The 14,857-nt window shown below is 32.3% G+C and overlaps 1 protein-coding gene across 1 annotated transcript; it reads right to left on the minus strand.

The window, feature by feature from the left end:
- Positions 1-1,524: 1,524 nt before the first annotated feature.
- LOC134680644 (matrix metalloproteinase-19-like) lies at positions 1,525-11,141 on the minus strand. The gene is made up of 11 exons (XM_063539771.1): positions 10,979-11,141; positions 9,668-9,756; positions 8,943-9,109; positions 8,677-8,752; positions 7,560-7,705; positions 6,797-7,039; positions 6,212-6,358; positions 5,770-5,940; positions 3,750-3,883; positions 2,953-3,107; positions 1,525-2,010 (listed from the first exon to the last, which is right to left on the minus strand). Exons 1-11 carry the CDS (start codon positions 11,096-11,098, stop codon positions 1,923-1,925), a joined length of 1,536 nt encoding a protein of 511 aa, XP_063395841.1. The 5' UTR covers positions 11,099-11,141; the 3' UTR covers positions 1,525-1,922.
- Positions 11,142-14,857: the final 3,716 nt, after the last annotated feature.

The following is a 14,857-nucleotide window of genomic DNA, read 5'->3' on the forward strand; positions in this document are numbered from 1 at the left end:
TTAGATTAATTGCTGCTAACAAGGAAAGTTATTAAACCAAGAGTTCCAAAATGATGAAGTTGAAATCATCACTTCGTAAATTCTACGAAAGCCATCACGAGTAGGTTGATCCATGCAGGCACCTAAGATTCATATCAATAGTTAAAATCATGCTTGGGACCATTTTATTGGAGATTTCTTGTATTTGTCATTTGATCAGATGATCTACGAGGTTACTTCTTGCTTGAAAGACACTAATTGTATCAACCAGTTCGATAGCAGACACTTCCATACAATTGCAGAGTTCTTATTATCTTTTTACACGATTCATATCTATCTGGTAATATTTTACAAAGAGAATGTATCTCTTTATTAGAAAGAGACTCAATGTATAATGATTGCACATGTCCTCGATTGAAATTTAAAGAACACCCGTGTAATGAAATGTTTAGATATCTATATGATGATATGTTAAATGGCAATGTCATAATAAATTGTTTGTATGCATATGATCATGAGTATTATCGTGTCTTTCATATGTTATTGTATGCTTTCAATTAGCAAGAATTTACATAATAGATCATCTGAATAAGTTGTTAATAGAAGAAATCTGCAATAAATGGTCCAAAATAAAGGCAACAGTAGTATACCAACGCCTGTTGTAACCTAATGATATAGAACAATAAATGGTCCAAACAGTTGATATCAATATTGAACACAAAAAAGCTTAACGACTAAACGATATAGGTTTTTTTTACAAGCAACGCGTTAAAAGTGAAAACTAACGCGTTAAATGTGAAAAAAAACGTTCAACTTTTATACCATATGTGTATAGAACCAATGACATGAATGGTCACTCATGTGCATGTCATAACATGAGTCCTTATGTAAATGAATAGACAACCAAAATGACACAATAAAATCTTATATATGTCTGCAAGCAATTTTCAACAAACGACAATAGTTTGTACATATAGTAAAGCTCTGAATCGACATCAGTCTAAGAAATTATCAAATGTACCAGAATTATAATTTAATACGCCAGACGCGCGTTTCGTCTACAGTTATAAAATCAAGCAAGTACAAATTTTAAGAGCATTGTGGTCCCGAAATTCAAAAAAGTTGTGCCAAAAACGGTTAAGGTAATCTATTTCTGGGATAAGAAAATCTTTAGTTTTTCGAAAAATTTAAAGTGTTGTCAAATTAAAATGACCATATAATTTATATTCACGTCAACACCGAAGTGCTGACTACTAGGCTGTGATACCTCTGGAACGAAACATCCACTCCTGCTGTTCAGTAATGATATAAAACAATGAATGGTCCCACATCTGTTGTTAATTAATGATATAATTTTAAGGTGTCTGGGATTTAGACTCACTGTTAGGCAAAAGTAGATACAAAGCTGAGATCTTGCAACTGTAAGCAACTAATAACCCGGCGATATGAGTAAAACTCCAAGTCGAAGTACAAAAAAAAGCAACTAAGTGTTTTTGATGGACATTTGAATAAATAAAATCCAGGCAATGACATTCAAATAACGAAAATATAACAACTCTTTATTAGAAAGAAACTCAAAATACAATTGTTGTATACTAAGCAATTTGACCTCGCTTAGAATTAAAATAAAACTCATGTAATGAAATGTTTATTTTCCAGAGATTTAAATGATGTTATCGGACCACAGATAAATTATCACGTTGTGATTTGTAAAACGCCGTGATGTGGTGACCCCCTATGAGACCGTATGGGGTTAAGAAGTTTCATATGGGGTTCATGATGCGTTAATGGCGACGTCATCTATTAATGTTGTTGTGTTTCATTATTCAACGAAACGCCGCAGAAAAAGTTCAGATGATATGTGAAATTTCAAAGTCAAAATACGTTGTGTGTATGTATATGATGATTATCCAGTAAATATCTTCTCACTGGACGCCAGATGATTAAACATCACAGGTGCTAGACATGAGTTCATTCCCTTTGTCTACAGTACGTACAACACGATTTTGTCTTCTATCAAACACATACATCCTGAAAAAAGAAAAAAAAGATAGTTCGCAAATACTAAGCTGATGTTTCCGTTTATATTATATCAAACATTTATTCAAGTTCAAATATTATATAAAGTAAATCTATTTATTCTAGTTTAATGTTGCTATTGTTCAGACCGGATCTACTAAGAGCTAATTTATACTTTTAGGTTTTATACTCTATATATAGTTCCAGTAAAATTTTACATGTAACTAACTAACTAACTAATTAATTAACTAACTAACTAATTAATTAACTAACTAACTAACAACTAACTAACTAACTAATTTCATTCAGTACAAAATTCAGTACTAAAGGATCATCGTTGAAATACATGAAAACATAGAAAGACAAAACAAAAAACAACATAAAAAGACAACAATTGTGACAATTATAACAAACCACAGACAAAACAACCACTTCAATATTATTCAATTATTCATGTACGCATACAGTTGTGCCATATATGAGGTTACATTTAAATTTATAATTATACCTAATAAATGCATATCTAATACAGATTGAAATGAACGCACCTGTAGAATTTGTTATTTTGGTAATGGCACTTACCCTGTCCATATAAATATCAATGTTTATTTGACTGAGATTTGAAGCATACTTTACAGTGATGGATCCAGTGGGTTCTGGGGATTGGAAGATCAATGCATTTGAATGGGTACATGTGGTTGCCCCCTTTACTCCTGGGTTAGGAAAACCCCTTTTTTTAAATGGCTGGATGCTTTATTTAAACATGATGAAAGTGGCAACTTGTAAAAAATGTAGACATGAAAATTCAATTATTATCATCAATAAGTGTTTTAAAAACAATTAACCAGCACCAACATAAACAAAACAAAACATTAAATTCCGATTCAAAATTCGAAAGCTAGAAATCAAAAGAAAAACTGTAACTATAAAAAGCACAAAGTTGAAATATCTTACGTTGATCTTCCTTTAAAGAACAAAATAGTGTTATCATCTCGAATAACAGCAGCGTCAATCCTATTAGGTACTCCAGGAAACTCATTCCCAATGTATCGATGACTTCCAGAGATAACTCTACCAGTGTTTGGATTCAGTTTCCATACTTGACTAGCCTACAATTATAAAGATATTTACTTTAGATCGAATGTACAATATTTGTGTTGCAGCGTAGATCCATTACTCTTAAATGTGAGATCTACACAACATTTTGCCATTATCATGAGGTGTGAGTGAGTCGTGTGACAGCATTGAACAGTAGCATGTTTAAATAAGTCTATATCCGTAGGAAAGTCCATGATGATGTTTATGATGTACAATCCAGACGTCACACCTATGAACTTTCTTGTCAAGTGCGAGTTAATTTGAGTAAGAAATGTCAAATATTCATTTTTGTCACTTTATACCCATACATACCTGTAGATTTACCATTTCTTGTTGACAAAAATTGCACAGGGCCAAAAGTTTGAATAAATAATCGGATAACTATAAATGAGGACAGAAACGATAGTATAAATAGCTTAATTGGCTGGCGATACAACATCTAAAACAAACATCTTTTGAATGGTTTTACACTAGTAATTTTGGAGCCCTTAATAGCTTGTTGGTCGGTGTGAGCCAAGGCTCCGTGTTGAAATTGTTTTATGGATGGAGTGTTGTCTCATTGGCCTTCACCCCACATCTTTATACTATAAATATACCTGCATAAGTGATATAAAGTTGTATAACAAAAAAAAATAATCTAAAGCGCTACTTACTCCAAACACAGAAATGTCGTTTGAACTAAAAGATAAAGCTGCCCTAGCTTGCTCGGGCATCGTCGATCCTCCTCCAGTGATCCACCTTCTTGATAGTCTTCTACCACTTCGACTAAAATGGTATAATAACCGTCCTACAAACAAACAAAAAAGTTATGAATGTATTTTAAATCGTAATAAATACAGCTTAAATTAGTCAAGTGTTTTTGTGAAATTTGTGTTTTGTGTCAAGGGGAACCATTATCACCTATTCTATTCTCAATGTTTTTAAATGATTTTGAAAATGAGTTTATCAATAGCTTATGTTTACCAGTAGACATAAAAGAACTTTCATTGTTTTTATTGATGTATGCAGATGACACTGTTATATTTTCTGAAACTATTGATGGGTTGCAAAATATGTTGAATTCATTACATAATTATTGTAAAAAGTGGAAACTTATTGTAAACACAAGCAAAACTAAGGTGGTTGTTTTCAGAAACGGGGGTAAATTAAGAAGCGAGGAAAAATGGTTTTATAATGGTGAAATTATTGAAGTTGCTGATCATTATTTGTATCTGGGTGTTATGTTATATTACAATGCAAAGTTTAATCAAACTCAGTTAAATATTGCTGCCAAAGGCAGAAAATGTTTATCAATGTTGTATGGTAAAATAAAACATATGTGTTTAAATGTACAAACAAAATTGTATTTATTTGATGTCTATGTATCACCTGTTTTATTATATGGAAGTGAAATATGGGGTTTTCATAATGCATCTGATATAGAAAAACTTCATATAGAATTTTGTAAAATCATTTTGACTGTTAAAAAATCCACTGCTACCGCAATGGTTTATTCTGAGTTGGGAAGATTTCCTTTATTGATATCTCGGAAAGTGAAAATATTAAAATATTGGGTTCGTCTATTACGGACGAGAAATTGTATTCTTAGTGCTATATATAATGATATGTATGACGAGTGTGAATCAGGCAATAAGTCATCATGGGTTAATAATGTTAAATGTATGTTACTTAGCCTAGGTTTTGGACATGTGTGGTATGCACAGAATGTTGTATGCGAAGAAGCATTCATTATTTTATTCAAACAAAGACTTATTGACCATTTTATTCAAGAAAGAAATATGTTTTTCGATTCATCATCAAAATGTACTATCTATAAACACTTTGTGGATAATGTTCAATTGCAGTTTTACTTGACAAAAAATTTAAGTCCACAATGTATTAGATTTTTAACTAAGTATAGAATGTGTTCACACAAATTAAATATTGAATATGGTAGATTCATTAAAAAAGCAAGAAATGAAAGATTATGTATCTTATGTAACCAGGGTGACATCGAGGATGAGTTTCATTTTATTTTAAAATGTCCAAAATATGACATTATTAGAAAAATGTATATAAAAAGGTATTATTATACAAATGCATCTGTTTTTAAATTAGTTCAATTATTGTCAACAAAGAAGGTATCAGAGTTATCAAATTTAGGAAAATATCTGAAATACGCCACAGATATAAAATTTTCATGACATCCTTCTGAACGAATTATACTATGTAGTCTTGCCTCCGATTGTATTTAAAATGTTCTGTTATGATATTTATGTACATATTTATGATATACCTATAAGCTGTATTGCTTTTGGTTTGAAATAAACTAGAGTAAATGGTATTTTAAAATACATGTGTGCAAACTTTCTTATGCCCATCTACAATAGAAGAGGGGCATTATTTTTTCTGGTCTGCGTGTCTGTTCGATTGTCCGTCCGTCGTACCGTTCGTCCGTCTGTCCAAGTTCAGTTTAACATTTTTGGTCAAGGAAGTTTTTGATGAAGTTGAAAGTCCAATCAACTTTAATTGAAACTTGATTTTTTTTTAATTCATATATCGAATTATTTTTTTATCCCAATCAGTTTCACAGTCCTTTCAACAAATAATTAATAGTGCAAATTGGGCATGTACTCTTGACACATTCTTATTGTGTTTATGTTTTACTACAAAACTTTCTGAAGGCTACGCTACCTTTCATCATCACAATTCTACTGCCACTCATCACTTCGGTGGCCGCATCCGGACGGATTGGAGACCTTTGAAACACTGTTCGTTGAGTCATTGTAGTCACTAAACCTCCATTTGGATCAATTCTCAGCATGTAGGCTCTTCCCATGAAAACTAATAAATCTCCATTAAAATCTAAAAAAAAAAAATTGTAAAAGGTATGCTAATGGTGGTCATGCAATATAACTACAAACTTAGAAAAAAAGTTAAAAAAAATATCCTTTCCATTATAATTCTTATTTTTATAATTGTTGTTTAAATAAAATAGATCAAACTTTATTTGAAGTAGAATACTCAAATATTGAAGACAAACTGTTGAAGTCATTAATCAGCGAAAATTCAAATATTCAGGATTCCCATTACAAAAAACCTACAAATTGCTGGTCTATATTTTGGCGAAATTTACCTTTTACCGCAGCATTATAAGGGATATCACAAATAGTTGGTCTGGTAGTTGGTGGTGGCCTTGGAGGTGGGGGTTCCGTTACTACCACTGGAGGCATTGTGGTTCTAGGAGTAGTCGGTCTTGGTTGCGGCTGATTCCTTGGTGCACCTTGAAACAATGATAAAAACAGTTTAATTTTCATCAGACAAAATAAAACTATCAATAACATACAATTACAAATAAACAGACAATAAAACAATCAAACATGAGAAAAACGGACAGAAGTAAGAAGGAGAAAAACAATTTTTACATGTACATGTGTATCATATATAGTCCAAGATCTTAAACAAGATTATGTTTCATTCGTTAAATGTTTTCGTAATTTTCATATCTTTGCTGCCCTTTATATACTTTCTCAGTAGTATTTTAAAATCATGAATATCTTGAGTAAATTATGTTTATAATTTCTAGGTTTAAAAAAAAATATATCTTTTAAAGACGAATTCTGAAAATTAAAACTTCTATTCAAATAAAGGCAACAGTAGTACACCGCTGTTCGAAAGTCGTAAATCAGTGTATGTTTAATTGTGGAAGTTGTATAATTACCATATAGAGCCTGTATTCCAGCAATGTCGTCAGAATTAAGTTCGAAGTTTGGATTGTAGCCAGTGTAAAAGGGTGCCATTAGCGCCTGTCTGATCTCAGAATGTCCTAATCCGAGGGCGTGTCCAAATTCATGTGCTGCTACAGTAAAGTAGTCTACCCCTGTTCTGTTAACCACCCATCCTTCATCTTCATCAAAGTGGGTATCTCCAAAGGGAGGGAAGAAAGCATGAGCAAGCACACGTCCTGAAAAATTAACATTTAAGATTAAAAATAAGTTAGAGTAAGCTTTTGATAGAAATTCGAAACAAAGAATAAATCAAACCATCAAACCATCATACAGGTTTGGAATAGCACCAATTATTATTAAGCTACCATCATAGAGAGGGCGATGCGATCTATGTAAATACATGAATATGGATAAAAACGCATCAGATATACATTTTGTACAAGAAGCGCGTTTTCATATGCATGGTTTGTCCCATAAAGACTCAACAGTGACATATATATCTATAATTCAATAGAAACATGTATCATGATGAAAATAGAGATAGCTTTTAAAAAAAAGTTTTGACAATTTAACAATAAGCTAAAAGATCTATACTAGTTTCAAATACCGTGATGATTTTTTTTTATTTTTTTTTTTATCTTTTTTTTAATAGAATTGACAGTGTTAGAATTTGATGCTGACACAATTTATGTTTCTCGGCGGGATTTGTACTCTGTGGTGTGTGTGAGTGTGAGAGAGAACAATGCTTCAGCATACCAGGTCCATCAAATGCATTTCCCGCTCCGTCACCGTGTTCTCTTCTTCCAAAATCAATATCTATGTCTGCGTCTCCAGACTGTAGCTCCACAAACTGAAGGTTGGCATTTTTACTCCACAAGTCAAAGGCTCTTCTTGTTTCAACTCTAAAGAAAAGAACATAAATCATTATTCGACTTCAACGGACGTCGTTAAAAGGTCTTAAATATATATTTTTTCACTTTTACAGAGTTTCTTTTAGGAAGAAAAAATTACGATATAAACCCTTCAACTATATTCTAGACATAGCTCTTAAGATGCATTGTGCGTTGACAAATGATTAACTAGAAGTTAAAAAATGTTTTTTTATAAAATAGATTATTTGGTTTTAAAGTCATGAATATGAAACGAGTGAGTTGTGAAAAATAATGTTTGTCTCACAAATATATCATATAATCGTCAATTTTTTCTCTCTCTGTTTGTTATGATTTAACAAATATGGCTGCTCATTAAATGCCGTGTTTTGAAGCCGAGTTTTACCGATTGTTACCTTATAGTAAACAAATCACAAAAAAGCATGGGTATTGAGCACGTGTTTAACATGTATAATCAGATATTTGTTTATTTCAATGACAGATCCATGCGTATTGTGGTCACCGGATTTTTACGAAGAGGGTTACGCTCGGGTCGCTATGCATACGGAAAATATGTCGGCGAATTGCTTCCTGGAAGCAAGCAATTAAAAATAAGTAAACTTCTTCTAAATGTGGACAAATTAAAGAATTTTCCTCAGAAAAAAGTATATGTACATAAGTTGTATAATGAAAACTATCCATTTTGTTATAAAAAACATATGCATATTTTTTTTAATTTGAGGTTTCTTATGACTTTAAATGGAATACGATTCAAGCGACTAGTATATTGAAAGAAGGAATTTGCAAAAATTAGGGCGTTAACTTAATGACTGTCAAAACAATACGATTTGCCAATGAGACAACTCTCCGCATGGTACTGGATACTAAGCACACGGAACCACTGTCTTCTGGTAGATTTCAGTGTAAGTAATGTATATTTTGTTTTCCTTTTAAACAACGTAAAAATTTACAATATATTATGTTTAACTATAAGTATTACTCACCTAACTTGATTATTGGTTATTTTTCTACTGAATGAATTAAGTCGCCATGTAACTTGGTTCTTGTTCCATTTTGTTCCTTAACATAAATAAAGAAATATATTATATATTTTGGCCGATTTTCTAAGTGATGTAGTATCTAAGCGACGTTTGCAAGGTATTTGAGCTCCGCCACTCCCCAATATGTGTATGACATTGACAAGGTCAGCAAAATATGAAACATAAATAGGTTGGCAATTTTTTTTTAGTTGAAATTAAAATAAACAAACCTAAGTTAAACTGCACAGGAGTTGGAGGGTTTTTTTTCTTAGAAAAAGCTGCTTCGTTTTTTTGTGGCATCACATCAGGACAGCCACATCTTTCTTTAGCAAACAGTGCAGCTGTAGCATCATCATATACACCAGTAATAGCAATCTTGTTGTAATTCTGGAAAAATCTAAAAACAAATGTCTCTTTAAAACATAACTTTGTATGCATTTCTGGCAAGATAATTCTGTTTTATTTGTTTTTAACAGTAAAATCATATTTATATGTGTAACATGGAGGTCAAATTCGACTAGCATTTGTAACATGACAGTTAAATTTATATTCAACAGTTAAATCATATTTATATGACTGTGTAACATGGAGGTCATATTCGACTATCATTTGTAATATGACAGTTAGATTCGTATCTAACAGTCACATCCTATCATATAAGTCATATCAGACAAAATGACTAAGGAACACTTTAACGACACCATTTATAGCCAGTCATAACCTCTCGAAAAAAATATTTCCCAATGCCATAAATGTGCGGAATAAGAAGATGTGGTGCGATTGACGATGAGACAACTTTTCATCAGACACCATATAACGTACATATATAGAAGCTATAAAAGCGTTTTGTGGCAAGTCTCATATTTCGTTTTTTTAGTTTTGTTCTTGTTGATTTTAATATTATTGGCCACAACTCCAGTAACGTCTAAATGATAAAGATAGCAAGTTCACTTACTGTAATGCATATTTTCTTTTCTCTGTTGAAGCTAAAATTCTCGTCCCAGGCATCTGGTCATCTAAGTAGCCATATCTCCGCAAGTAGAGCTGAAAAAGGACAAACAATTATTTACTAAAATGACAATACAGGGGACTTTTAAAGAAGATTGTGTATTGTACAGATATTTGTCTTCGAACGCGCCGGTTTTGTTAGAAATCTCCGTAAAAATAGTTAAAAACAGCGTCAGCTTATTGTTCAGAAACATGTGTCGTTATATAATTGAGAAAAGTTAGAGAATTAAGTATAGTAAAAAGAAAAATCATGTTAACAAATGTAATCATGTTTCTAAAACTATTGTAAAGTTGAGCTAATTTTGTTTAGAAATTGTGTCGTTATGGTTTAAAGAGTGTAGAAGCAATTGCAATAGTTTAATGATACTAGTATTCAAATCTCAGTAATCGACAAAGCAAGGTAGCAAACAAAAACTGAGAGGATCACATTAACTCCAAAAGGAGAAAAATTGTGAATCGACAAGTGGTTAGCATTACTTGTCATGTTTAAATCACCTGTCATGTTTAAATCACCTGTCATGTTTAAATCACCTGTCATGTAAATAGAACAGTTTGTTAGATGTTGTAGTGCTGAGAACAGTTTGTTAGATGTTGTAGTGCTGAGAACAGTTTGTTAATGATACACGTTGAAGTTCTGAGAACAGTTTGTTAGATGTTGTAGTGCTGAGAACAGTTTGTTAATGATACATGTTGAAGTGCTGAGAACAGTTTGTTAGATGTTGTAGTGCTGAGAACAGTTTGTTATAGATGTAAACGTTGTAGTGCTAAGAACAGTTTGTTATAGATGTAAACGTTGTAGTGCTGAGAACAGTTTGTTATATGTTGTAGTACCGAGAACAGTTTGTTAGAGATACACGTTGTAGTGACGAGAACAGATTGTTAGAGAAACAAGTTGTAGCGCTGAGAACAGTTTGTTAGAGATACACGTTGTAGTGCCGAGAACAGTTTGTTGGAGATACACGTTGTAGTTCCGAGAACAGTTTGTTAGAGAAACAAGTTGTAGTGCTGAGAACAGTTTGTTAGAGATATACGTTAAAGTGCTGAGAACAGTTTATAAGTTAAACACGTTGTAGTACTTAGAACGGTTTGATAGAGATACAAGTTGTACCGTTGGGAACAATTCGTCTTAGAGATACACGTTGTTTAGCTGGGAACAATTTTGTTTTAGATAAATACGTTGTAGTTGTGATGACAGTTTTGGTAGACTTTGTGAGAGCAGTTGGGTAAAGAGATTTCAATAATTTATTAAGGGACTTACATCTATTTCCAGTAACTGGTCATTACTAAGGTCCCCAGCAGCTCGTATATGTATTCCTCGGTGAATTTTGTATGAAAATAATCCATCAAAAAATAAAATGCAAATTAAAAGTTTTAACATGTCTTAGTCCTTTGATTTCAATTTCCCTATGATAACTACTAGAATAAGAGGGTATATATATATATGTAGAGGGGATAGAGAGGATAGCTACACTTCACGCACTTCCGTGTTGAAGGACTGTCTACTTAATGATGAATAACTTACTTTTGTGAGGTTCACAAAGGGATATTACGATCTAAGAACAGTTTTGTTTGAAATTCTAATAGAAATAATAAATAATTTTGATCTGCTGTATAGCAACATTTAAAACCAATGAGTAGGTGCGCGGGGAAATTCTACCTTCAAATGATAGAACAAAAGGACTGACAAAGACATAGAAATGTACTAAGTAACCTTCTTAAGGGGATTAGTAAACTTTGTTTCATTTCGTAACAGATTTGATATTAGCATGACACACTATAATAAACCCTTATATGGATAATTCCTTTCAAACTCTGACCTTAAGAGCTGTAGCTACTTAGTGTTCGGATTAAATGATTGATATTTATTAAAACTGCGTAATGCATCAGCTGAAGCAGTTAGTCATATAATCAAAAGGGGGAGGGTAAGTGGGGTCCTGAAATCCAAGGCTAAAATACACGAAATCCCGAGGTCCCGAATTTAAATAAATATAAATCCGGTCATCCCAAAATTCGAAAAAAATCCCGATAAAGGTCCTATCCCCCTCCCAGATGGAGCAATAGTTATCAATGAACAGGATAATTGAAAGAATTGACAAAAAAATGATATTATTGTTATGGCTTACATTGTTGAAGACTTTAGGAGTATCATAAGACAATCCTATGAAACGTCAAAACTATTCTAATAAAAATACAAAAGGCATTACAAACACAAATGGAAGAAAAAACAAGATAAATATTTGTATTAGTAAAAGAACAAATAAATTGACATGCGGTTTTAACTAGTGTAATTGGAAAATCCTTTATGTTCGACGAAATGTACTTTAAATGAGTTCTACAAATTATTCAATATAATGTCATCATGACATGTAAGCTAGTTTTATAAAAAAAAATCCAGTAAATAAAAACCGGGATTGTCTGATTAAAAGTGAAATGCATTTTCATTCAAAAACTGATTTATAAAAGCTAGGGTTCATAAACAATGAGACAGCAATTTCAGGTTTTAGACACGACTTATCAAACTTTGAATTTAGCCGTCAGCAATTAAGTAGTTACGAAAAATAGAATGATTAATGTATTATGATCGCAATCATTTACAAACTGAACATATTTGTACACGGCTTCGGTAAACTGAAATATTGCTGTTACTACTTAAAGAATTACAGCTTGCATAAGGGTTAGAGTAGTAGCTAGATAATATGACTAAGAGGTGTTATTTCGATTTCCTTATGCCCAGTCGCAAATATATCAAGCATATTCAAATCATTAACGAATTGATAGAACACGCAGGTTCTGTAGGGTTGGTCGCCCATAATGAGAGTCAGACACTTTGTATTCAGTTGCAGATTTTGGTTACACTTTGTAGTGCTTATGAGAATTTTTGTATGTTTTAACATATCTTATTATAGTGATCAGCAGTAATGTTTTATTACATAATTTATTAAGGTTTTTCGCAGTCTACAGTATTGTAAATTTCTATACACGTGACTGTGTTAGTGGTATGTTTTAGTCTGGTGTTTGGGGCTTTCTAAGCTGGTTCTCGGTTGACTTCTGCATATAAAAAAGAAGATGTGGTATGATTGCCAATGAGACAACTATCCACAAAAGACCACAATGACACAAACATTAACAATCATAGGTCACCATACGGCCTTCAACAATGAGCAAAGCCTATACCGCATATAGTCAGCTTTAACATTAAGTGAGGCATATTACAAGCGGTTTCTAGTTTAGGGGCTTTCCATATACTTTGGACATCTGGTCATCGAGTGGTCAGATGAAATATAATTCATAATGTATATCTACTCATTTCTATTGTTAAGAAGTTAGACACTAGAGTAATGCTTCAACTTCATAATACATTTATGGGCTGCTCTAAGCTTCTTAAAAGGAGTAAACATTCGATTTGGTTTTACATTGAGAACCTTAAGGGTAAAAACTCTTGACGGCTATCTGATGTAAAAAAGAACACTGAAACATTTTTTCAATTGAGAAAACAAAGGATTTGTACTGAACAAATCCTTGTGAAAACACAATAGAACAATGGGTGAAAAAATTGAAGTTACTGTGTTTAATTTAATTATAAATGCATATTGATAACTTGAACATGAAGAGCGAATTTTGCCTTTATACTAGTTTTTGTCTTCTGGTAGTTTTGATAGAGCTGTAGTTTTTATAAAACATTCTGTTCGTCCTTTCAAACTGATTCCAAACTATTTCCAAAACCTTCTTGTGTGGTCTGAACAGTTTAACAAACGAATATGAAAAAAGGGAACGGTCAAATGAATAACGACAAACAGACATGTACAGCTCATAACCCTGGATGGGTTAAGGACCTTACCAAGAAAACTTACACATGTAGAATAGGTCAAAATAAGATGAAATATATTTATGTATAGACTGTCCCTGCAGTAATTAAGAAAAAGACTTAATCACAAGACATTGGCCAATAAACCATAAAAATAGTTCATGGTAATATAAACCATGTACACCTAGCACCCATTCCATATGTAATTGACCTTTCAGTATTTGAGTAACGGACCTGCTCAAGAAAGCTTCACATGGACCAATAATCAATACAAAGGGTGTCAAGGTCAGAAGAACTCTTCCCTACAGTTATGTACACTTTATAATCATTCCATACACAGAATTTAGTAAACCATTGCATTTATCCAGTTTACAAGAAATGAACATCATCACATGAAAATGAGCTCAAGGTCACTGTTGAACCTTTGAAGACAAACATGTATATACCTGTGCTAGCAGAAGAAATGTTACATTTCAATCCATTTTCTTGGTATGTGAAATTAAAAAATAGATCTCTCCCATCGAAATCTTAAATGGGTCAATATCTTCAATTGTTTTTACATAGGCAGTAATGTACCTCATTCTATATCGTAAACTTGGAAATGTATGATAGCTCGTCTCGAAGCTGTGACATTTTCACATATGTGGTCAAATTTTCGAGGTATGAAGCGAGATTACTTTTTCCGTAAATTAGCATACTCTGAACATCATTTTTCGTGATGTGGCTCCTGGTGGTAAAAAATCCCTTTTTTAACACAATAAATTCTTTGAAAATTAATTACTTTGAACACATTTAATAGCTTTATAGTTTTTACACATTTTTTCTATGTTCCGCTACTTTCCTAATCACCACAAATAATTAAGTTCAGTCATTTGTTAAAAATAGAAACATGTCCAATATCACTACACAGAGATTTTTTGTTACCCCATGACTTTTGAGTTCCTAATTTGAGGTGCATTAAGGATCTTGACCCAAATATCAAAATAAAGGATGCACAACTACAGGACTTGTTGAAGAACCTGTACAAGTGTGAAGGAATTCTGTGAAGCTGTTGAGGATTCTCAATGTCTCACACAAATAATTGCAGACGAAGTCATAGGCAACGAAAGAAGTGACCTTAATCTGTCACTACATCTATCCTCTGTCAAGCAACAAGAAGTTTAATAAAACAATGAAGTTGTGTTTTATTATTTATTAAAGATTCTGTAAAATAGCCTATAACAATAAAAAGTAACAGGTTCTAACATGTAAGAGATAGCAAACATTGCCAGCAAATAATTGATTTACAATTCCTAGTTATTTGTTCCTAGGATCAATCTGTATAATATTATT

The sequence above is a fragment of the Mytilus trossulus genome, chromosome 8, assembly GCF_036588685.1.
Source record: "Mytilus trossulus isolate FHL-02 chromosome 8, PNRI_Mtr1.1.1.hap1, whole genome shotgun sequence".
Classification (NCBI taxonomy): Eukaryota; Metazoa; Mollusca; class Bivalvia; order Mytilida; family Mytilidae; genus Mytilus; species Mytilus trossulus.

Excerpts from the sequence above, each read along its gene's own strand:
- LOC134680644 (XM_063539771.1), bottom strand. The coding sequence starts at position 11,098 with ATGTTAAAACTTTTAATTTGCATTTTATTTTTTGATGGATTATTTTCA. Across the intron at positions 9,757-10,978 it reads ACCAGTTACTGGAAATAGAT|CTCTACTTGCGGAGATATGG; the intron begins GTAAGTCCCTTA and ends GTCCTTTTTCAG. Across the intron at positions 8,753-8,942 it reads TCCTGTGCAGTTTAACTTAG|GAACAAAATGGAACAAGAAC; the intron begins GTTTGTTTATTT and ends ATTTATGTTAAG.